Raw genomic sequence first — 22,364 nt, 5'->3', positions numbered from 1 at the left:
CTCACGTACGTATTTATAGAACGTATATTTACAAAGATGCTTATATATATTACGAGCGCGCTACAATAGAATAATATTCCCGCGCGCAACACGTAGCAGAAAAAGGTACGTCACATATGTGTTTAAAATTAATTAGCTTTAAAATATAACGGCGTGTACAAAATTTATTTCGCACTTCTTCATCGCGCGTGTGAAGAAATTGCGCATAAATATATAAATATAGTTTAGCTCTCAGGTTGCAAGCCGTTCTATCATCTGCACGCTCGCGTGAGCCGTTTAATTCACCAGTTTCTATTATTCGCGATTAGAAGATGCGTCAAGTTTCTCTGCGAAAGAAATACTTTTATAGAAACGTTGAATGGGAAGAAGTGGGAGGAAAGGGGGAATTTACGAAAAAAATGTTTAAGAAGATTCGAGCACGTAGAGTCTTTTAGAGATGCGATCTCGAGTCGATTTCCCGCTGTGTGTCTGTGAATTTTGCCGTGTGCGCGATTTCACCTTCGGAAACGGTATCGGATGCAAATTGTGTGTGCGCGCGCGCGCGCGCATGATGCTGTGACGCGACGTTGTGGAAAGACTGGTCGCCAATTCCCCGAGACGAATGGAGCGTGGATGTGGATCATGCCAGGGTTACGATACTTTAGAATGCAAACCGATGGAATTATTTTATTGACCTCGACCCAGCACAACTTCATAATCCGCGCGCGCTTTTCAATACGACTTTAATATGCGCAATGTTTTCCCGCGCGATATTAGGACGCGCTAATTCGCGGTGTCATTACGCGTTGAATCGGCGAAGTTATTTTTTGCTCTTCTTTCCTCTTTTTCCATTGAGGTGGAGATTAGAATCGGCTTGGTGTGAGGACATACGAGCGAGTCGCTAAGAAATCAGACTCTCCAATCTGAGACGAAGGCGGGAGGGGGAAATTAGAAGGCGAGAAGCTACGCTCCTTCGTGTCTTTCTTTGGAAAGAAATGCGAGAGATCAGGCGTAGCAAGCATTTCTATTAAAAAAAAAAAAAAAAAACAACATATACAAGATCAAAAATTGTTTATATACATCATTAGAGTGCGCGTATTCTCTTTTTTTTTTTTTTTTTTTTATCGCGAACGATAAGATATATGCGACTTGTAATTAAATGTATTATATCACAATTATGTTTTCATGATGCAACAAATAAACCGTTCTTCGATCGCGATCGCTATCTGGACAAAACAAAGGCGTATATTTTTACGTGTTGTGCAATCACGTTGTGCACACGTCAAAATACGAGATACCAAATGTCAATTGTTGTTAATTATCAAGATTAACGAATGAAGATGCGGATTTTGATATCATCGAGCAAGAGATAATGTTCGATATTAAAGACGATCGAAAGATTATATTCGGAGACGCGCAAAGATATTTTTTTTCTCCCTCTCTCTTTAAAAATTATTTTAAAAAATTCACATATCGTATCGAAAAACGAATTAAAACTAAATATATATATATATCTGAATTCAAAAGAATATTTTTCTTTAATTTTGCCGCAATACAAATTCTGCGTCTACGTCTTGCAATGTGTGTTCCAGAAAATCACAAGAACGTAAATAAAATTAATTATTCGTTCATTATCTCCGGCATCCTTTCGCCAGCCGACATTGTAGGTGCAACGATTTCCGACACATAATTTTCGCGCAACTGATAACGTGCAATTTCTTTTGCTTGAAATCGTGAAATTAAGTATTTCAATATTTTAACACCATTTAATCAGATAGGTCTGGTAACGCTCGACATTCGACAATCGCGCACATCGAGATAAAGTTTGATCGACTTGATCGGCAAATCCGAAGATCGTTTCCGCGATACGAAGACGCGGTTGTATGAATAAAAGAATGTCGGGATTGTGTTTTTTTTCACAGTGGAAGCGCCGCAGGCGTGTCGCAACGACCGCCGCTTCTCTTTTACCACTTCAAGAGCAAGGTATTCTTTTTTTTCTTTCTTATGTTTTTTCTTTTCAATCTGACGTGTGGGGTGACGCGAGTACTAAAAAAAACGTGAGTTTTAAAAAAAAAAGTATTGTGAACCGGTCCGCGTCTATTTGGCTACTTTCTCGACGCGGCACCTGCGCCACCCGGAAATAATTTGGTAACGAGTTAGGCCAGATATAATAATAATAACAACACAAGTCGCGCAGAGTAATAATAGAGTAACAAGTTCCTTAGATTATTAATATATGTACTAGAGACAGAAGCAAGTTCGGTAATGTGATAGCAATAATAATAACCAAAATAACTTATTTAATAATAATAATAATAATAATAATAATAATATAATAACTTCAACATCGACATGACATAATGGAGAGACAATGCACGTGTAACATGTTGAGATGTCAAAAGCAGAATCGAGCGATGTTTGAGACATTGTCTATTTTATCAATGTTGTGATCTCCTACCCGCAATATTCTCATTGCTTGTGTCGTCGTCTCTCTTTCTCACTCCGTCGAGAGAATCGCTAGTCTCGCTCGCCGTCTCCTCTCGCTCTCTCTTAACACGCTATCGTACTCCGTACGCAGACAGATGCTTTCATTTTTATTAATAATAAGCCTACGTGCGAGCATCAACCAAATCGCCGACACCGAGGCAAAGTCGACGTGGAGAGAACAAAAAACAGGTTATTATTATTTTTTTGCAGAGTTTTTGCGATGATTTTTGAATGTGTGATGCGAAAAGAGAGAGAGTATGTACCGCGTTACACGCGTTATGTGCGTTTAACGAGGAACCTTGACGCATCGATTTAAGATGCGAAGGACACGTGGCAATCATTGTTCAACATCTTTCTAGCCTTCGGAAAAAAATACCTGGTATATTCATATTTTCACAATTGTCTCCCACGCACGAATCTCAGTTCGAGTTCTGTTTGCGAAATAGCCGCTGTAAAATTAGTTGCAAATTGTAGATTTAAATAACGCAGAAAAAAACAAAAAAAAAACAGTAGTGCTTCAGAGGTGAATGGTCGAAAAAAAAGTTTTCCGAAATCATCGTACGAAAGAGAAAACATAAGAAAGTGGTTTTTAAAACTTATTTTTGTTCCACACAAAAAATTGCGGTTTTCTTTTGTGAAAGAACGAGAAAAGAGATTTTTGTTTTTCTCTAACAGTCTCTGTTGCTTTTGCGATCCCAAGAATCTGCTAACTGCTGAGAGCGACGGAACCGTCGATATAAATAAAGAAATCTCATTGCGGAGAAACTTGATTGTGAAACGCGAAAACAAAAAAACAAAAAAACAATGTCGGGAACCGCGAAAATTCGATCGGATGAAAATTTAAAACGCTCGAATTGTTCGCGAAAAATTCCCAATGACATTTCCAAATGTCACGCGCGAGAGAATCGAAAAGAATCTAACCTATTCCATCATTTCGCGTGATCCCTAACCTCTGTCTCTCTCCTTAAAGTACACGGTGCCAAATTGAAGAGCTCGAATCGAAAAAACCCACCCGGGCGAAGTTCGTAACTCGCGTGGAACGATTGCAATTTGATAGCGCGAGGATGCAGATGCGAGGAGTCCCGAAGACATCAATCACGCAGAGTTCACCCGCGGCGAATATGAGAAAGAAAGGATTATATTGATGAAAAAGCCTACGTGCTTGGAAAAGGTCAGCGTTGAATTCAAGAAATGCGGGAAGGAGATTTTAAAAAGCAAGACCAGTTTGATTCAAACTGTTCGAATCTCTCGCGGTGTTTATTTATTTTTCAAAAGAAAAACAAAAACAAAGCATTATATTTTTCGAGATAGATAGCAGAGAGAGAGAGAGAGAGAGAAACGGTTTGCGGCAAAAAGAATCCTCGATGTGGGCTGAAAAATACTAGAATTATTAAAAAGAAAAAGAAGGATATACTCGGTTGCGCATCGTCTCGCACAGAAAAAAAAACTCGCGACGCGCGATCGTGATCTCGTAACATACGGGGTCGGGTTTGTAAGACGTTGTTGGGGTACGTCAGCAAATCGGCGGAGCGGAGGCAGGCGCGGCACGGTGCGAGTCGGTGACGGTGATCGCGCGTAAAAATGAAATGGGGCATTGGGTGAAAGTATTTCGCAGCGACGGCGGCGGCGACGGCAACGGCGGCAAGCGAGCGTGCGAGCGAGCGAGCTTGCCTCTTATATCAGATCAGTACGGTAGGCGCGCCTCGTCATTACACGCGTTCGCGTCGCATTGTTCTTTCTGGCCATCGCGGCTCTCCCGATGACATCTTCTCCGTCAGTTGTTCTTCTGTCACGGGAATCCTGCTCTACGTTGCATTTCTGGACTATGCTGCCGACTTGGTAGCATTGCCACAATCTCGCTCAACCAACTGACATCAGCTTTATTCCCTGCCTGCAGAATGCTGTTCAACCTGTGGATCCTTTGTGTTCTCCTGTCACTGACCACTCTGGTCCCGGCACTGGAGAATGGTCTGGCCAGGACACCACCGATGGGCTGGTTGGCGTGGGAGCGATTCAGATGCAACACTGACTGCAAGAATGATCCCGACAACTGCATAAGGTGAGCACCTCAGAAGCCTGGACACTGTACGGATAAAGAGAGATACCAGACGGCCTAAAAATGTAGGAGAGAAGTCACAGCAATGTGGTTTTCTATGTTTCACAGTGACCGTCTCTTCCGGACTATGACAGACATAGTAGTGGCCGAAGGATATGCCGCGGTAGGCTATGAGTACATTAATGTAGACGACTGTTGGTTGGAGAAAGAAAGAGACTTACGTGGACAGCTTGTACCAGACAGAGAAAGGTTCCCATATGGCATGAAGAGTCTGTCAGATTATGTAATTCAGTGTTTGTTGTCACTAGTGATGCTTAGTTTTAGTATGAATCTCTACTTAAAAGTTTGTTGATTGTGTAAAAATCAACATGATAGTCTATTTTCTAGAATCACAAATTTGCTCGTAGTTTTTTTTTTTCTGTAACTGTGCGTTATCTAATCGATGAAAAATTACTGCTGGTCAGGTGCATTCAAAGGGCCTGAAGTTTGGCATTTATGAGGACTATGGTAATTACACCTGTGCCGGTTACCCGGGTATTTTGGGTTATTTGGACGTAGATGCTGCTACATTCGCATCCTGGGATGTGGACTATGTGAAATTAGACGGATGTTACTCACATCCGTCCGATATGGACAGAGGTACAGTTACGTCTTATAAATAGTCAATGTGAGAATACTCTCTCTTAAAAAAATGAATAAATTAGAATTAAAATGAATGTGACACACTCGAAGGCTATCCCGAGTTTGGATTTCACCTGAATCAAACTGGAAAACAAATGATCTACTCCTGCAGCTGGCCTGTTTATCAAATCTATGCTGGTATGCAGGTTAGTATCATCTCAATAGATCTGATTTATTTCTACAAATATTTTTGATGTTTGCCGAATTTTCAGCCAAACTACACAGCAATAGCTGAACACTGCAATCTCTGGCGCAACTTCGACGACATTCAAGATTCCTGGGCTAGCGTGGAAAGCATCATCGATTACTACGGTAACAATCAAGACACGATCGTGTCCATCGCCGGTCCTGGACATTGGAATGATCCGGATATGTTGATTATCGGCAACTTCGGATTGAGCTATGAACAGAGCAAAACGCAAATGGCGATCTGGGCTATATTAGCGGCGCCATTGCTTATGTCTGTAGATCTCAGAACAATCAGACCGGAATACAAAGCTATCTTGCAAAATAAGAAAATTATTGCTGTAGATCAAGATCCGCTAGGTATTCAAGGTCGAAGGATATACAAAGTGAGTGATGAAAAGTAAACAATTTATATGGATGTGAAAAATTTGTTACGAGTTAATTAAAATGGGAGATTAATTATTAGCTATTTGTTCCGACACGTGTTACGTCGATAATTGTTTATCAAAGTCATCGGAATATATTCATTTTATTTACGGCAACTTGTACAATTGCAGCACAAAGGCATCGAGATTTGGGCTAGGCCCATCACTCCGATTTATCAAACCTACTATTCCTACGCAATCGCGTTCGTCAACAGGCGAACAGACGGCACGCCATCGGACGTGTCGGTCACACTAAAAGAGCTGGGTTTGCAGTACCCGGGAGGATATCGAGTGGAGGTAACGTAACAAGTGGCGTCTAATCAGGAGAAAGTATCTTCCAGTCAGTTCGTCGAGAAGATTCCGGGTTTATTACAACCGTGCGTTTTTTCCCAGGATCTGTACGAGGACGTGGACTACAGCGTACTGACACCGCAGACCAAGATTAAGGTCAAAGTAAACCCATCCGGTGTGGTGATCTTGCGATGTGATCTAAACATAGAAGACGTGTTTCGCTACTCGCAGTATTCGTCTTTAAATCAAGTCTACAAAGTTAGGCAAAATTCATTTAAATGATCGTACGCGTCTGAAGTATTACCAAATTTCGCGTTTTTTTTATATGCGTTACATATATGTTCTTTATTAACATATTATATAAGGCATAATAGGAAATAAAAAGAATTTTATAAACTTTATATATATATATATATATATATTTTCTTTTTTTTACATATACATATACAGGGTGACAAATTTTGACAGAGCCGAAGTGTGAAGATAGATTGAGTCAATTTGAACAGAAAATTCATATGTTCCAGTTGCAACTAAACTATATTCGTACTAAATCGGCTTGGTCTTTTAATGATGTAATGTCATATTAAGATAATACAATACGCCTCTTCACGCTTATCGTATCAAAATGATACGCGTATCAAAAGCACATTTATAATGGTGTAAACACCAGAATTATACATTGAAAAATAAATTTTGTTTGATTTGCGCACCAAAAAGATTACGGTGTAAACTAGGCTTACACATGTAACTTACATATTTAAATCACTACATTATATTATTATATTTTTTTACATCTATTTATTATTATTATTATTATTATTATTTATTTTAAACATGTTTGTGCGCGTACAAGAACAATGTAAACTACGTAAGGATGCGCGCGTATATTTGTTCAGCACTATATACATGTGTTTACGTGTGTGTGTGCGAAATCTTTCTGCGCTCTTCCAAACCCTTTCGACGTTTGTAACGCGTCATCAGGATCCGCAAAGGATCCACAAATAATATCGCGGAGGAAGAGAGAAGAAATGGGAACGGGGGACAAAGAGAAAACACGCGCGCGTTTGTGTTACAGGGTGGCTATTATAAATTCATTGCAGCTGTGTGCCAAGTTATATGTTTCTTGCACACCTACAACCTATATCCACCTACCCGCAGCTCGCACGCAAAACATATCTTTCTACACCCACTCTTTCGCGTCCGCCCTTTCCTCCCTCTTCCGCTGCTGGGGTAATGCGTCACGGCGACGCCCGCGTCGCGTCGCGTCCCCTCTCGTGCGCGTGCTCCCTTCAACCCCTAGCGGAGTCGCAGCCATTGTCGGAGAATCGTTCGTTCGGTCGGTACGGTATTCCTCGCGGAAACGTGCGTTTTATCGGTGACCGCGACCGCTTTCCGCGAATATATCTCGAGCCGCGAGAGAAAACCGTAAAAAAAAAAAAAAAAAACGGGCGAGTGAAGAAAGAGAGAGAGAGAGAAAGAAAAGAAAAATTACGGTGCTCGGCTCACGGCGAGGCGATGTGATAGGGTGAATCCCAGTTTCGTCGGCGCGATGAAACGCGAACACCCGCGCGACGCCGATTCAGCGCGAACACCACAGATATTGTCACGAGCATCAGCACCAGTACCGGCCTTCACCGCCGCCGTCTCCGACGCCGTTGCTGTCATCGCGCTGCTGCACCACCCTCTTGCTGTCACGGTCGTGTGTTGTCTCACAACGAGCATGAAGATTCCGCCTCTTTCATGACCCAGGTAAGACTTGAAAAAGAAAAAAAAAAAAACGGAGCATTTTCGTCAGCAAGACACGCGGATGTCAATCCGGTGCTCGTCCTCGGTCTGTTTCTTCGTCCTGTGCGATCTGTTTTCTCTTTTACTCGAGACGACGATCTCGCGCGACATGGCGGCCGGCTTGAACGATATGCGCGTAAATAATGCGGTATCTCCCAGAGAAATCGAGAGTTCGCTTATTCGCGAGCGAGAGAGAAACGCGCTCCGTTTCACGTGATAAGAGTGATTACGGCGTTATCAATATATATTGATGCAGAGAATGGAGCACGCCGCAATCAATACGCGCGCGCTACTCTCGGACGTGTGTGCGTGTGTGTGTGTGTACGTTGTACCTCACGCTGGTCACTCCGATGATTTTCGATTGTGTCGTTCGATTTCGCAAAATCTATATGCAATTCTTTATCGGAGTGTTCCAAGTCTTTGCGGTCGCTGACGCGTTCTTCGGAATTTTGCACATTTCGATCGGGACGAGTGTGAAAAGTCTCGCAAGCTCGAACTAGCTAGTCCTAGTCATTGACGTAAGACGTATAAGGCAATTCGCATGAATGAATAATGGCGCCATATCGTTTTGAACGGTGTGACGCGTTTTTTAATGCTGGTGTGTCACACAATCGGAGTCGCGAAGGTAATCCGCGTTGTGGTTATACACACGTAACGAGATTTTATACGTTCGATTGGTGAAACACATCTTCTTCTTCTCGTCTCGCTCTCTCTTCGAACGTGGCGAAATATCATCAAAACAGTGTTCGCGGATCGTTGATATTCAAAGAAGTCATTGATTTCTCTTCTCGAATCACACGTAACGTTCATTAGAGACGTCTCTAATGGACGTTCGTAACTCCATGTGACGTCTAATGAAGTTCTAATGGAAGTTTGTGCGGAATGTTGGTTCCGTGTTTCGAGATACGTCGCGTATCAAAGATTCAAGGAAACGGAGGTGTGTGTTCGCTCGATTGCAGATTGAATTAACAGCTTCTGCGTTTCAAGAAGTGAAACGTTAGATTTATACCATTGAACAATGAGTTGGAGGACGGAATAAAACACAGGTGCTTGAACAAGCGTTATGTAACTCTCATTGTGTGTTGTTATTTGCACATCTCCGCGTGGATGTGTTTTTTTTTCTTATATCCGCTTTACTTCCATAATATTAGGGATAATTAACATTACTTACATACTTTTAATAAAGCGGCGTGTGAGAATCGCAAACATCTTTTTATTCTCTTCCCGTCGTCGTCGTCGTCGCGTTTTCCCGTTGCACATTGTAGCAACCATTGTTTTCTCGCGAAAAAAAAACGATTGCAATTGAATCTCATTGCGATTCGACATCAGATATCGCGATTGATGCAAATTTATTCATCGCGTCGTTTGGCTTAATTAATTACGTTGAAATCGGTTATTTAAAACCGCATCTCTACCTACTACGCTGCGAAACGAGATAGAGAGAGAGAGAGAGACGAATAGAGAGAAAGATAGAGATAGAAGATATGGATCGGTATTATATTAAAATTGTCATCTCAGGAATCGTTCGATACCCTCTGGAGCGCTCTGTATTTATCATATTTCGTATGTAGGACGGCGCAGATAAATCGATACGCGGCACTTTCATTCATGGCTGCCCTCTCTCACGGTTGGCACATTGCCGTTGCCTCTACGTGTACCACCCACGCGTTGCCGAGACCACCACACATTTATACAACCCACCCGTTACGTAGTACGTAGTCCAACCTGCGGTGACACAGTGGTTCTCCGTTTCGTCGACGCGTTCATATATTGTATACACGATGTGTACATATAGGTACATTGCACACTCGAAGGATAATGAATCTACGTTGCGCAAGTTAACACTTTTTACCCGCGACAATTTGTACGTGTGGCTGTATCTTTCGCTCTAAGTGTGTTTTTAAAAACTCACGGTAATCGATCCAGATGTTCGCGCGTCAATTAGCCGCGAAAAGAAAAATCTATGTCTTCTTCTTGTTTATTATCAATTTAAAAATCTATGTATTAAAAAAAATTAATAAATAAACTGGTATCTCTTTTTTCCAGGACACGGAGACAATTTTCTTTTTTTTTCTGTTTAATTAAGCAAGGGGAAATTGAATCAAAAGCCGAGTATATGTATATACTTTCGATATGTCAATTATACTGCGGTAGGCCCTTAGTCCTTGAACAGTTGACGTCTCGTGACGTAAGCACTCGCGTGTGGGATGCATTTTTCATTCTATTTTTAAATCGTTATCACGAGCAACATATGGACGAGTCTCTTTATTCTCGATACGCGCGGGACATCGGCAAACAATACAAGCCGACGATAATTCAGTCGCTCGCGCATTGACTGAAAAGAGACACGTGATGGTCGATGTATAAAAGTATAAATTACAATTGCGTGTGTTTAATATTTTTAAACGAGCGATCGGAAAAAGAGACGATTCCTTTCAAGGTCCGCGCCAAAGAATCCTGAAACCCCATTGTCACGCGCTTCCAAATCTGACATAGGAGACCGCGCGCGCTCATTTCCTCGCGTGTTCGCGTTTTCCGAAGGGATCGAAGTTGAGCCGAAAGTTGAGCGATATTTCGTAATTACGTATATCCATGTGTGTGTGTGTGTACGCATTATTTGCGCGTTACTCGGAAGCGGTGAGAGCAACAGAGACGGGGCGCACACGTCGATATTTCATACGTCGACTTTCATGCGTCCGGTCGTCCATCCGCGTCCAAGCGTGCCAGAGAGTGACGACAGTTGACATTAGTCGTCGCGCACGAGGCGTCTTTAAATTAGTTAAACTGGTGCACCGACACAGACTAACCCAGTTGTGCGAAAGAGGGAATATCGAATAAATACAGCGCGCAGCCGCGTATCGGGCAATCGCGAACGGGATACGCGCACACATACGCGCGCGGCCCTTCTGTTCTTCTCTCGCGCGTTCCGACTGAGATGATGACGAACCGGGAAAAGTGGAAGGGGGAAGGGTTGCTCTTTGAAGTCGGTCCATCTGCCTCCGTCGGCGTTCGCCACAGCACACAATGCGGAGCTGGCGGCGGCGGCGGCGGCGACGGCGGCGCGAGTGGAGAACAGCCCTCGTGCCACAGGCGGATTTTCCGCTCGGTTACGTTCGCAAAAGGATCTATTTAAAGGATCGGTTGTCCGATCGGTCGCAATTTTTGAGCTCCCGAGGTCGTTTTTGACGCGTGTCCCGGGCCGCGCGTTGCATTCCCGCGCACGTTTCCGCATTCTTCACGTCTCTCGTAGAAAAAGAAGTCTCCTCGTGTCTCGCGCTGCACATCCCCGGAACGTCGTTCCCCATGGAAAAGAGCGTCGTCGATCTCATGACGTTTCTGGACATTTGCCAGCTCTACCTGCACACCAGAAAGAAGTCCCGGAATCTCTGCACCCTCTGGGCGATCGTGACGTTTATACGCACGGAGGACACCGGCGATTTTCTGCGATGGTGTCGCGCGTACACGGTGCCCCGCTTGCGGTACCGTAGGGATCGCCCGAAGAACGCGGAAAACGCGGAGAAGCCGAGAACCGACAAGCTGTTGCTCAGATTGCTGCAGGAGTTGTTCTATTGCGGATGTTTGCCGCCGTGCGATATCGGTCTATAAGATACGCGCGTCATCGCGAGTATATATATACCGTGTCGTGGGTGAAGTAAAATCGAGCGCGTGTGGGACACGCGGAAGAATCTCCCCCGAACTATATTATTTACATTTCAAACGGTCGTCCTCGGAAAAAGCAATATATCAGACCTACCGAAGAAGTTCCGAAAACCCGATCCTCCCCGATTACAACACACTTGTTGACAAATGTCCACATTTCCGAGATTTCTATTTCCGGGATGGTTATATTGTTACAACCGCCCCCAACATGAATACAGTGCAGCTGTTCGTGAAAGAAAGAAAGACAGGAGAGTTGTCTTCACGACGGTTGTTTGATCAAAGATCTTGAATCGCCAATTGGAGCGATTCGTGCGCGCAGCTCTGATTCTCTCCTTTCGGATTCATTTCTGTATTAAATATCGGAACGTGTGTGTTGTATTTTAGTATGTGTTAATAAAAAGAGTGTGTTATATTTTAGTTCCGTTATATACATATTTTTAGATTTTTATCCGATACTTCGCGATAACGACAATTTACATGGAAAAGGACCACATTTAATAGTAAAAACGTTTGTCATTCTATACATGTACGTAATAAATGATTTTTAACGCACGATCAACCGTGTTCCCTGCTCCCATTCGTCTTTTTACATCACACTTTATTTGGAGCAACTTTTAGTTTAACATCTTTCGAGTTCAATAAAAAGTGTTTTTTATAAAAGAGTTTTTTTCTCAATATTTTAAAATTAGTTAGGGGGGTATTCGGGGTTTTTCATATGTGAGATGCAAATCCAGCATCCCGTATGATTTTAAGAATTGAGATTTCAATTAAAAAAACACTTGTAAAAATTTACAAGTAGAATTCGTTACATGTATATATATATATATATGTACACACACAGTTTCCGCACAAACATCCTGCGAATGGCTCGTATGGCCTTATATATTTCTTGTTGACAATTTCAACTAGCCTTAAGTCTTAATTGTTTGTTTTTTTTTAATCCTTCTCGTGTGACATTTGCTCCAAAAACCGCGTGTTACGCCTCAGACGCAATATCTACATAGTCGCACGCCATCTTCCGCGCGTATATTTTTCTACCAAAATGTCTCCGCGATATATCCCGCCAAATATTGTTCGAAATCGCATTTCGCATTCTTCGAGCGCGTTCGTTTCCACGCGTGATACGATGACGTATCGATGACGAAACACCGTTTCTCTGTACAGCATCGTGAGCGCACATGTGGACGAGGGATAAATCAGCTTAGCGAGAGGGATGTCTGAGAGCGACGGAGAGCATGCAGCTCGCTCGGTGGCCTTAGAGCAAGCCTACGTCCACGAAGTATACGAGCAATGCGCCGAGAAAACCACGCAAAGTAAACACTGGCCACGGGTGTATCAGTTTCTTCAGGAGCTCGAGCCCGGTGCTCTCGTCTGCGATATCGGTTAGTTCAAAACCTTATACACAAATTTTTGCCGCATGTGTATGCAATTAAGATGTAGATGTTTGAGTTATAGACATGAAGCTATTTGCCGTATCGATCGCGTCAACAAGACAAATTTACGCGAAGAATTCGTCGCGCGCGTTGCGCACACATTAGATAGAATTTGTGCTCTGCTCTAGATATCCGATAATATTAGATGTGTATACATGTATTGTGCATTTACTGTGTCCGTAATAATGTTACTCCCTTATTATGAAGGTTGCGGTAACGGGAAATATCTCAGCGTAAATCACAGCATCTTTAAAATAGGAGTCGACCGATGCAAGCGTTTTACGGACATCGCGCGAGAAAAAGAAAACGAGGTATACAGCATTTCTCAATTGTTGACTTAAATATTTGACGATTATGTCGTGCATATGTCATTTGTAAGAATTTAACAATATTTTAAATTATGTTGGTGTATTTAAACATTTATGTGAAATGAATAAGGATTTTGCAGTGTCTGATGGTTGATCAATAGATGATTGTTGATTTAAGCATACATTAATTAATTAATTGAAAGATGATTTAAAATAAAATCGAGACAGATGTATTGATACACTGCAATTTGATATATTATTTGCATTCTGCAATTTCAAATATTCGCCGAATTTGTATTATGTCATCTATTGACAACAAACAAACAATGCAAAATCTTTATTTATTTCACATAAATGTTTAAGTACATACACCAACATAATTTATATGTTCAGTCTAAAATTACTCTTTTTAAAAGCTCTTATTTTTTCAAATAAATTCTGAATCGCGTTAAAAAATCTTTTGGAATACAAATTCAAAATGTTTTTTTTTTTTCTAAAATTGTCAAATTAATATTAAAAAAAAAACGTACTTTATTCATAGAATTTTCTTTCTGCATTTGTGATAAGGTTTTGATTTGTGACAATCTGGCCCTGCCGTTCCGGGAAGAGAGTTTCGATGCGGTGCTGTCGATCGCCGTGGTGCATCACTTCGCTACCACGGAGAGAAGGGTACACGCGTTGAAGGAATTAGCCCGGGTTCTCAGGATCGGAGGCAGACTCGTTATATCCGTCTGGGCTATGGAACAAAAACATCGAAAAGTAAGAAAGAACTTGAATCGAGCTTTTCTGTTTTACATTTTCGTTCGAACCGTCCGAATTGCATTTGTTGCGTTTTCATTGTTTGCAGTTTGAATCGCAAGATGTTTTAATACCATGGCCCAAGTCGTATTGCATGAGCGGGGGTTCAGACGGAACGAAGCATTCGAGCGCATCCGACGGTAACGAGAAGCGAGATGAGAACGTTACTCAGAAACACACATCATCTTCCAAAAAGTGAGTTTTTCCAACAGGAAAATACGGCAATCAATTATATCGTCAATTATATTTAACAAATTATATTTAACAAATTATACCACAATGCGTTCTCGCGCAGGTTTCATTTATTTTTTTGTTATTTCTCGCGCGAGCGTTGAATGTAGGTCATACGTGTCATGATTTCTCGTTCCAGAAATAGCCAACGAAAATGCAAAAGCAAGAGTTATTGGATCGATCCGATATTTAGCCTGTCACCATCCACCAGCAGCCTCTCTAGTCCGAATGAGACCTGTTATAGTTGTTTCCGGAGAGCACTACAGGTAACTAGTAACTATTACATAAACATCTACAACAATTTTGAGCCTGGAAAATTGACAAAAATTAAACTGCGATAATCGAGCGTTTATTGAGTTTTAAAATGTACACATTGGCGTTGTTTTCTTTTCTGAGAGAGATGCTAGTTATCGGAGATTATTTAATGTCAAGAGTACTTCAATTTCTTTTTCCATTTACTCTCTACTTTGTTACGACAATAAAGGGACTTAGAAGAGAAATTAATAACATTCTTTTTTTCACTTGTCGCTATATTTTGAAATTGAACCAATAATAGACTTTCGATGAATTATTATTCACGCTCGCTGTGATCGGAAAATATGCTTGATTTTTTGCAGAAACTAGCGAGAAGCAAACGCGGAAGTGGCGCTTGGTTTCCTGGAAGTTGGCAGAGCAGCACCAAGAGCCGGCGACACTGCGACTCCGAGGACATGACCGACGTGGACGATCTACCGATCGAATTACGTCGCGTGGAGATCACGCACACGCTGACGATGACGAACAAGCACTCGGCGGACACGCTGAGCATCAAGTCCAAGAGCCTCGGCGACATCCTGGAGATCGAGCGGCTCGATCTGGTGCGTTCCCGGTCAAGCATCCCCGGTTTCTCTTCATCCGAGCTGGTTCTGGACGAACGATCGGTCTCGTCTTCGTCGAGCGGCTCGAAGCCACGGCTGGTCAAACAGAAATCGTGCGTGGAAGAAACCGGCTTGGAGAATCCCGAAGACACTGCCATTGAAAATTTGATCAAGGATCTTCCGAACTTCTCCTGTCAGCCGTTGCGCAGGCGCAACGTGCCGTTGAAGCAGAGCTCGATGAACGAGGAGCTGATGTCAGTGGATCGTTTGGAGGAGAAGGAACGAGTGCGCCGAAACATCATGAAGCAGGCGTCGCTGAACGAGGAGCTCATCTGCAAATGGCGCACGTTCGAGGCGCTCAAGGATTCGATCAGCCCGGTGAACGCCAGCCGGCGCTTTCAACTGTTAAAAAACGGACTTACCAGCAAGATCAAGCGCTCCACCACCAATATCGAAAAGGTCTCCAGCATGTCCATTAAGAACGGCTTTGTGCGAATGCTGCAGGGATGGAAATCCGGTGAAAACGAATCGGTATCCGTTACGACGACAGCGGAGACAACAACGATATCGAAACCGGCGGACAATAAGGTGCAACCAGTAACGGTTATGAAACGCAGCATCGAGGGCGTCGAACGTCGCCTTTCACGCGAGGACGGCTCGGACTCGTCCAAAGACAGCAGTCTACAGAGTGATACAAGCGTCGACTCTGAGGACAGCTTCGCGTCGGTGATTTTCGTGCCGAAGCCGGACGTTGCTGCGCCGGCGCCATCGGCATCGTCTACGGTAAACGAGGTTCCTTCCGCGTCGCGTCCAGCAGCGCTGCAACTCGCAACGACATCGGCACCGCCGTCGCCGCGCGTTAAACAACCGCCGGAAGGCGGTCTATCCTCTAGATTTAAAGTGATCGGTGTGTCACCGTTGCTGAAGCAAACGTCAACTGTCGTAAATACAAATACAAATACGAATACGAATACGAATATAAATACAAGTACGAATACGAGTACGAATACGAATACGAATACGAATACGAATATGAATACGAATCATCCGAGTGAAACGGTGAAAACCGGCGCGGAAACGTTTGGAAACACTTTGCAGATGTCGTCACGAGGACTCTGTCTGGTACCCGAACCGACTGAGTCCGAGGCGGAGCCGGACACCGCACCACTGCTACGTGCCTTCAGCGACGTTACCAAGACTCGTGAACCGGTCATAAACGAAGATGACAACCGAAAGGCCAGATTAAATCAAATCAAGGAACTGCTCATAGCGAAACCAGGTTTCGCGACGCGTAGCAGACCGTCGTTTCCATTAGTTAGACGAGCCTCCACGGCAGCCTCGGGTCGTCTGGAGACCGTAACGAGGATTCTGCCGCGTCTACTTTCTCTGGAGTTGTTCAATCCAGAGACCGACGACCTGGATAGCGACTCGAGCGGTGTATCGTCGCCGGAATCGGTCGGCTCGGTAATCAGCGTTACGTCGGACGAGAAATATATCGCGAGAAAAGAAGCCGAGGAAAAGAAGAACAGCGCGCAAAATGTGACGGACGAAGAAGCCTCCAAATCGAACGGGGACGACGTGTCCGAGAAGACGAAGGAAACGGAAAATCTGCGCGACGACGAATCATCGTCGAGTCTGGGAACCATCACAACGACAGTCGAAAATTCAAGCGCGCAATCTCCAAATCCTCTGTATGAGGATTCCACATCGTCCGTGGATTTGGAGAATAATACGTCTTTCGCGGAAATCGAAATGACACGCGACGCTTCCCAAGATAGTCTAGGAATCGACGCAATCCGCTCCACGTCGCGCGTTCTTCTCGAGAGCGGAAAGACCATATCCTCGCAATCGATGAAACTTCTCGAAGCCGCTGCAAATGTGGCGAGCTCTCTGGAAGACGCCGTAGGGGCGGCGATTCAACGCAACAGCCAACCGGAACAATCATTCTCGCAATCATACTCGCAGATTGCGCAACGAAGGAATAACGACGCTGTTTGGTCGCAGTCAAATGTCCGAACGCGAGCGTACTTGAAGCACGATCGTAAGTCCGCCTCGGTGGATCTGAGCGGCTACACCAACGAATCGAGCAGCGATCTCATACGAGACATCAGTCGGTATTGCCAGAACTCGTCGTTCGATATTTTTGGAGTCCACCCGACGTCGCAAACCACGCCATCGTCGCTGGGTGTTGTGGACAATAATTTGGCCGCGGAATCGAACACTACGGCCTGCTGGAATGACTGCAATCAAGTGCCCAAGGAAACCTCGTGGATCATAAACGAAGCGTACAACAAACCCGAACACGAGAAGTTCGCCAGTGCAATCCAATCCGAACCGACACCGAGACCCAAAAACATCTGCGAGAATCACTCTGTGCTCCAGCCTAACTTTGACAGTAATAGGTCAAAACGAGAATTTAAATACGAAGTTCAGACTGAAAACAATAAGCTCAGACTCAATCCTCAATCTAGCGAGAAATCGAAATCCAAATTCGACGTTGTGTCCAGATTCGAGCCTGGATCCTACACCACATTTGCGTGCGATATCAAAGAAACGATCGTCCATTCCAAAGACGAGCTTAATTCCAAGAACACGATCAATCTTCAATCCGGCATCGATTCTAAATCCAACGTCGATCAGGAACGACGTTGCTCCAAAACCTCGCCGTTGCTGCGCAGCACTTCCGACGACATACTGGACTTCGTGATGGTGTCGAAAACAGGCGAAGAATTCGAATGCGAGGACGCGGTAGAGTTGAAGACAACCGGAAACAAATGGCATTCTTCCCAGGACGGATTGTCGGTAGGTTCGAGCGACGTGGGCGACTCTCTAATGGAAAACACAACGACGAGCTTGAGCGACGGCAGCCAGGCGGAGTGCTCGACGGCGAGACTGTTCACTGGTAGCACGGTGTCGTTGGTGTCGAATCTGAATGCGGAGAACAATCGTCGATCATCGGTCGAGCGACGGAGACTGCAGGAACGCGGCCGATCGTTGGATGAGATGTCGACCGAGGCGAAGAAACGTGACGCGGATTGTTTGGTCACCACGAGCACCACCGATTCTCTGAGCAACGCGTCGTCCCAGGAGTCACTGCCCTCCGATCGCGGCGGCGGCTCGATCACTTATCATCAATACTACCACGTCTTTCGGGAGGGCGAGTTGGATCAGCTTATCAACAAGTACGTTCAGAATCTGCATATCATCTCATCGTACTACGACCACGCAAGTTGGTGCGTCGTCGCCGAGAAAGTGCAGGTTTGGACTATATGACTTCAAATATGGATCAACGAGTGAAGGACCAGCGGCTGTGAATGGTGTTTAATATTTCTCGACGCGAGTCGCGATTCGTTTTCGCGTCTCTCGCAACTCGACTTTGCCAACCTGTACCGGGTGTCTTGACGAAGAATAAGAATATCAACTAGACGGGATCAACTTTTTGAAAAAATTTGCATTCGCTTAGGTTTCGCCCTTCAGTCAAGAATATATAGTTCCTCATGTAAACGAATTTATATAAGGAAAAACGAGCCGCAAACAGATTTAAATCTAAAAAAAAAAAATGCTAAAAGTTTACAATTCCTGTATGTATGTACAACTTCTTGTTAATTTTCTCTGACGCTTTGCGGTTCCCCCATGCTGTTTAGATTTTAAATTAAAGAGAGAGAGAGAAAGAGAGAGAGAGAGAGAGAGAGATGGGTTTGGAACTATATTACTTTTGAGATCGAGTATTGATCCCTTTTTTTTGGGACATTGTGTGGCGGGCTGAGTGCGCAGACAAAAATCTCGCTTCGAGTACGAGGTTTTACGACTCTAAATCCATGGATCTAAGAGTCTAAGGACCTCAGAATTCAGGGGTCCAAAGAATCCAAGGATTTAAAGGCTCAAGTATTTCGTAATAATTCGAGTACGTAAAATCTATAAAGTATAATAAATACACGCGAGTTGACTTTTTAACGATTCGTTCTCGAAAAAAAAACTCTGCGACGATCTATATCGCTGTTAAAAAATATTTGCTTTACGCTCGTTGAACATTCTCCTTTCACGTTTGTCTCATCATGAAAAAAAGAGATTTCTCCGTTCGCGACGTCACTAAAGTGCTGACTCGAAGAAAAGTATATACACTGTATATATATATATAATTTTAAAAACTTCACGAAAATTAAGGACAAGCAACTAATCCACCGAGTATCGTCGTTGGTGTATCACCCAATTTAAAAGTTAAGAATATTCCAATAAACGCGATAGATATCGATAACACGTAATTTTTTTTAATGCAAATAATATACCACTAATGTTGCAACAAGAGATTTGATTTTTTTTTTTTTTTTTACATTCGACTCTCGTGCGCGTACTCCATCTTCACTTCAGTGACGTTTCGGAACCGCTCATGTGTCACTTATCGCACGCGCATACCTTGAAAACAACGATTGTGAGTATCACGATTCTTTGAGGGCTCGATGAGAAGAATGTGAAAGGGAAGCGAAAGGAAACTCTCGATGCGAGAGTTTCCCTAAAAGGGTGGTGCGATCTAAGCGTTATATATGTTGTGCGTTAAAAACGTAATAGAAAAAAAAAAAAAAAAAAAAAAAGAAACTTTCAGAACTGTCAAACCGACTCTTCGCTATGAGGAGTACATATTTTCTAGCTTCTCGAGAAACCGACAATATCCGAATGCTTCAAACGTAGATATACCTCAATAATGCGAACATTTCACTTCCAAAGAACGTGTAAATGTATACGTTTACACACATACATATGCGTAACGTACACGTGCGCGCGAGAGCGCATACACACGAACACACGTACACACACACGGAAAAAGATGTCTCTTATTTGTAGCAATTTATTGGCACTAATACGATACATCGACGTTAGATTAATATTTGCATTAATATTAATTATTGGCATCTCATAAAATTGGCAAGTACAGACAATCGCAAACGACGAAAGAATACGGAAATGTGGCACAAAAATCAAAGAAAAATATCTTAAAGACGTCTATCTAAATTATCTTAGTCATCTTTTTGATATCTTTCGGATGTCTTTTGTGCGCTGTTGGGAATTGTTAAAAACAAAAATCAAAACCAAAATAGATACAACGACGTTTATATATAACGCGTGAATAAGAGACATCCTACATACGCATACACATATGGCATATACGTACATACTTACGTGATATATACATATATATATAATATATTAGAATATAAGGATTCAAGGAATCAATAATCTAAAAATCGAATGCTTATATCCTTGGATTTTTTCTCTCTTTGCTTAAAAATTTTTATTCTCTTTAAAAAAGCTTTACTTACTTGTTGAATTTTTGTGGTACCGAATTTTCTTTCGTTTCTTGGATTCTTGCAAATTATTGAAGTATACTATTTATTAGTTTTTAATTAATTAATTTTTTGCGCACCGCAACGCGTTAATATCTTTAAGGATAAAAAGAAAGATTTTTTCTCTACGGCGACGTGTGTGTGCGCATAGAGAAAGAAACCCTTTCCCTTCGAAATTGATACATCGCAACGCGCGTAGTGTGCACAATCGTGCTTATATCTTTGAATCTTTTCACACTTAAATCTTTTTTAGATTTCTGTGCGATTCTTCAAACTAAATGATTGTATGAAATTTCCAAAACGTGTTGAAATTTTAATTTTTTAATTTGTACACAATGAAATATTCAATAATATCCAAGGATCCAAGCATCCGCGTACACCAATACGTATATTCACACCTCATATAGAAAAGAAAAACATATAAGTGTAATCTAAGCTTTGTTATTTTTATGAACTCAATTAATATTGTGTCCATCGTTCTTAGTTCTTTAAACGAAGTTTTTATTGTAACTCTTTAAACCAGTCATTTTGCATTTCAATAAAATTTTTAATAACAATGTGCATGCGATATTCTGTAGAACGCGTTGTGCAACAGTTTGTGATATCTCTCAACCGTTGGAAGCGCTCGCTCGACGGATCGAAAATCAAGACAAAAGTTATTATAAACGGTTGCGCAACGATTACGTCTTCTGCCGAATGCTGCCGATGTACCGATTATGTTCAAGACTTCGGCAAGAAAAGTTAAATTCTCTATTATTATTTCCGGCTTTTGTGGTGATAGAATATAAATGAAATATGCAATAAGAGAAAAGTTCGAAAAGATGAGGAGGAAGTAAAAAGTAGATACAATGCGGTGCGCATGAGTTTGGAACTGTTGGTTAAAAAGTAAAATCGTTTGGTCGACGAGAAAAGCCGCTATTCTAAAGAACTGTTTAGTTAGTTTATTTAGCAAACACATTTTAGCAAATAGCTGACGATGATTCTTTTCTAATTTCTGAAACTTCGAGTCATATGTACTGTATTTAATTCGCGAAGGAGAGGAAGCATGTGAAAAAAAAAAAAAAAAGTATGAACGTATGTGTATGCGCGCGAGATTGAGAGAGCGGGAGAGAAAGAGACCAACGCGGGAGATGTAATCTCATAATTAAATAAACACACACATGTAAATATGTAAAATAAAGTGTTCCTGACGTAAAACGCACAGAAAATCGTCAGAAAATAGTTAACAAGCGACAATACTGAATAAAAATTATTTGCCGGACCTTTTGTTCCGCATACGGAACACGTTCTATACAAACCTCCGTTAGATGTTGGACACGTATCATATTTGAGTTACGGGCGTCCATTATGAATGTGTGATTTTCTCTTTTTGTCCTATTAAATATTTAAGTATATTTTTAAATCGGTATCTGTAATAATATTGTTTATTAGTTTTTATTATTTTTATTTAGTGTTTTGAATAGAATATTACGTGCTTCTAAATGAGGCATTTTGTTTAATGTGGTCAGAATCTTATATCTTTGTTATCTAAGGTTCTGATTCGTGCTGTCGCGGTTCAAATCGTTGCTACGAAGATTTTCTATGCGCGCGGTCAGAAATCTCTGCAGTGAAGATTCAAACCGATTTAGACAAGAGACCAAAAATTAGTATCATATTATTGTTTCGTAACTTTAAAGCAATAATATGAAAAAAAACATTATTTAAATATTTTTATCATTTATTTATGTAATAACTTGTTTTTATTTGTTATATATAACTCTTGTTTACTTATTCTTCAATCTTTTATTTAATTACACTACAAGTATGTTGCAGTGTGTAAGCGAATTGAGAGAAGAAAGATACAGAAAA

The 22,364-nt window shown here is 42.2% G+C and overlaps 2 protein-coding genes across 5 annotated transcripts; both read left to right on the top strand.

Moving 5' to 3' along the window:
• The first annotated feature begins 27 nt into the window (after positions 1-27).
• On the top strand, positions 28-6,484 carry LOC109855212 (alpha-N-acetylgalactosaminidase). 4 transcript variants are annotated; one of them, XM_020429159.1, is made up of 8 exons: positions 28-105; positions 4,364-4,525; positions 4,631-4,805; positions 4,987-5,161; positions 5,255-5,349; positions 5,416-5,775; positions 5,947-6,111; positions 6,208-6,484. In XM_020429159.1, exons 2-8 carry the CDS (start codon positions 4,365-4,367, stop codon positions 6,385-6,387), a joined length of 1,311 nt encoding a protein of 436 aa, XP_020284748.1. In that variant the 5' UTR covers positions 28-105; position 4,364; the 3' UTR covers positions 6,388-6,484. The 4 variants fall into 4 exon arrangements, with proteins under 4 accessions (XP_020284748.1, XP_020284746.1, XP_020284749.1 ...); XM_020429157.1 differs by lacking the exon at positions 28-105 and adding an exon at positions 1,874-1,962; XM_020429160.1 differs by lacking the exon at positions 28-105 and adding an exon at positions 2,574-2,655.
• A 4,511-nt stretch (positions 6,485-10,995) lies between these two features.
• On the top strand, positions 10,996-21,858 carry LOC109855214. The gene is made up of 7 exons (XM_020429163.1): positions 10,996-12,076; positions 12,715-12,932; positions 13,191-13,294; positions 13,859-14,050; positions 14,139-14,284; positions 14,460-14,586; positions 14,938-21,858. Exons 2-7 carry the CDS (start codon positions 12,764-12,766, stop codon positions 18,448-18,450), a joined length of 4,251 nt encoding a protein of 1,416 aa, XP_020284752.1. The 5' UTR covers positions 10,996-12,076; positions 12,715-12,763; the 3' UTR covers positions 18,451-21,858.
• The last annotated feature ends 506 nt before the right edge of the window (positions 21,859-22,364 follow it).

Source organism: Pseudomyrmex gracilis, unplaced genomic scaffold (genome assembly GCF_002006095.1).
Source record: "Pseudomyrmex gracilis isolate BER0280 unplaced genomic scaffold, ASM200609v1 scaffold_83, whole genome shotgun sequence".
In the NCBI taxonomy this organism is placed as follows: Eukaryota; Metazoa; Arthropoda; class Insecta; order Hymenoptera; family Formicidae; genus Pseudomyrmex; species Pseudomyrmex gracilis.
The sequence above is the reverse complement of the archived record's forward strand: the minus strand, read 5'-3'. Positions and strand labels throughout refer to the sequence as shown.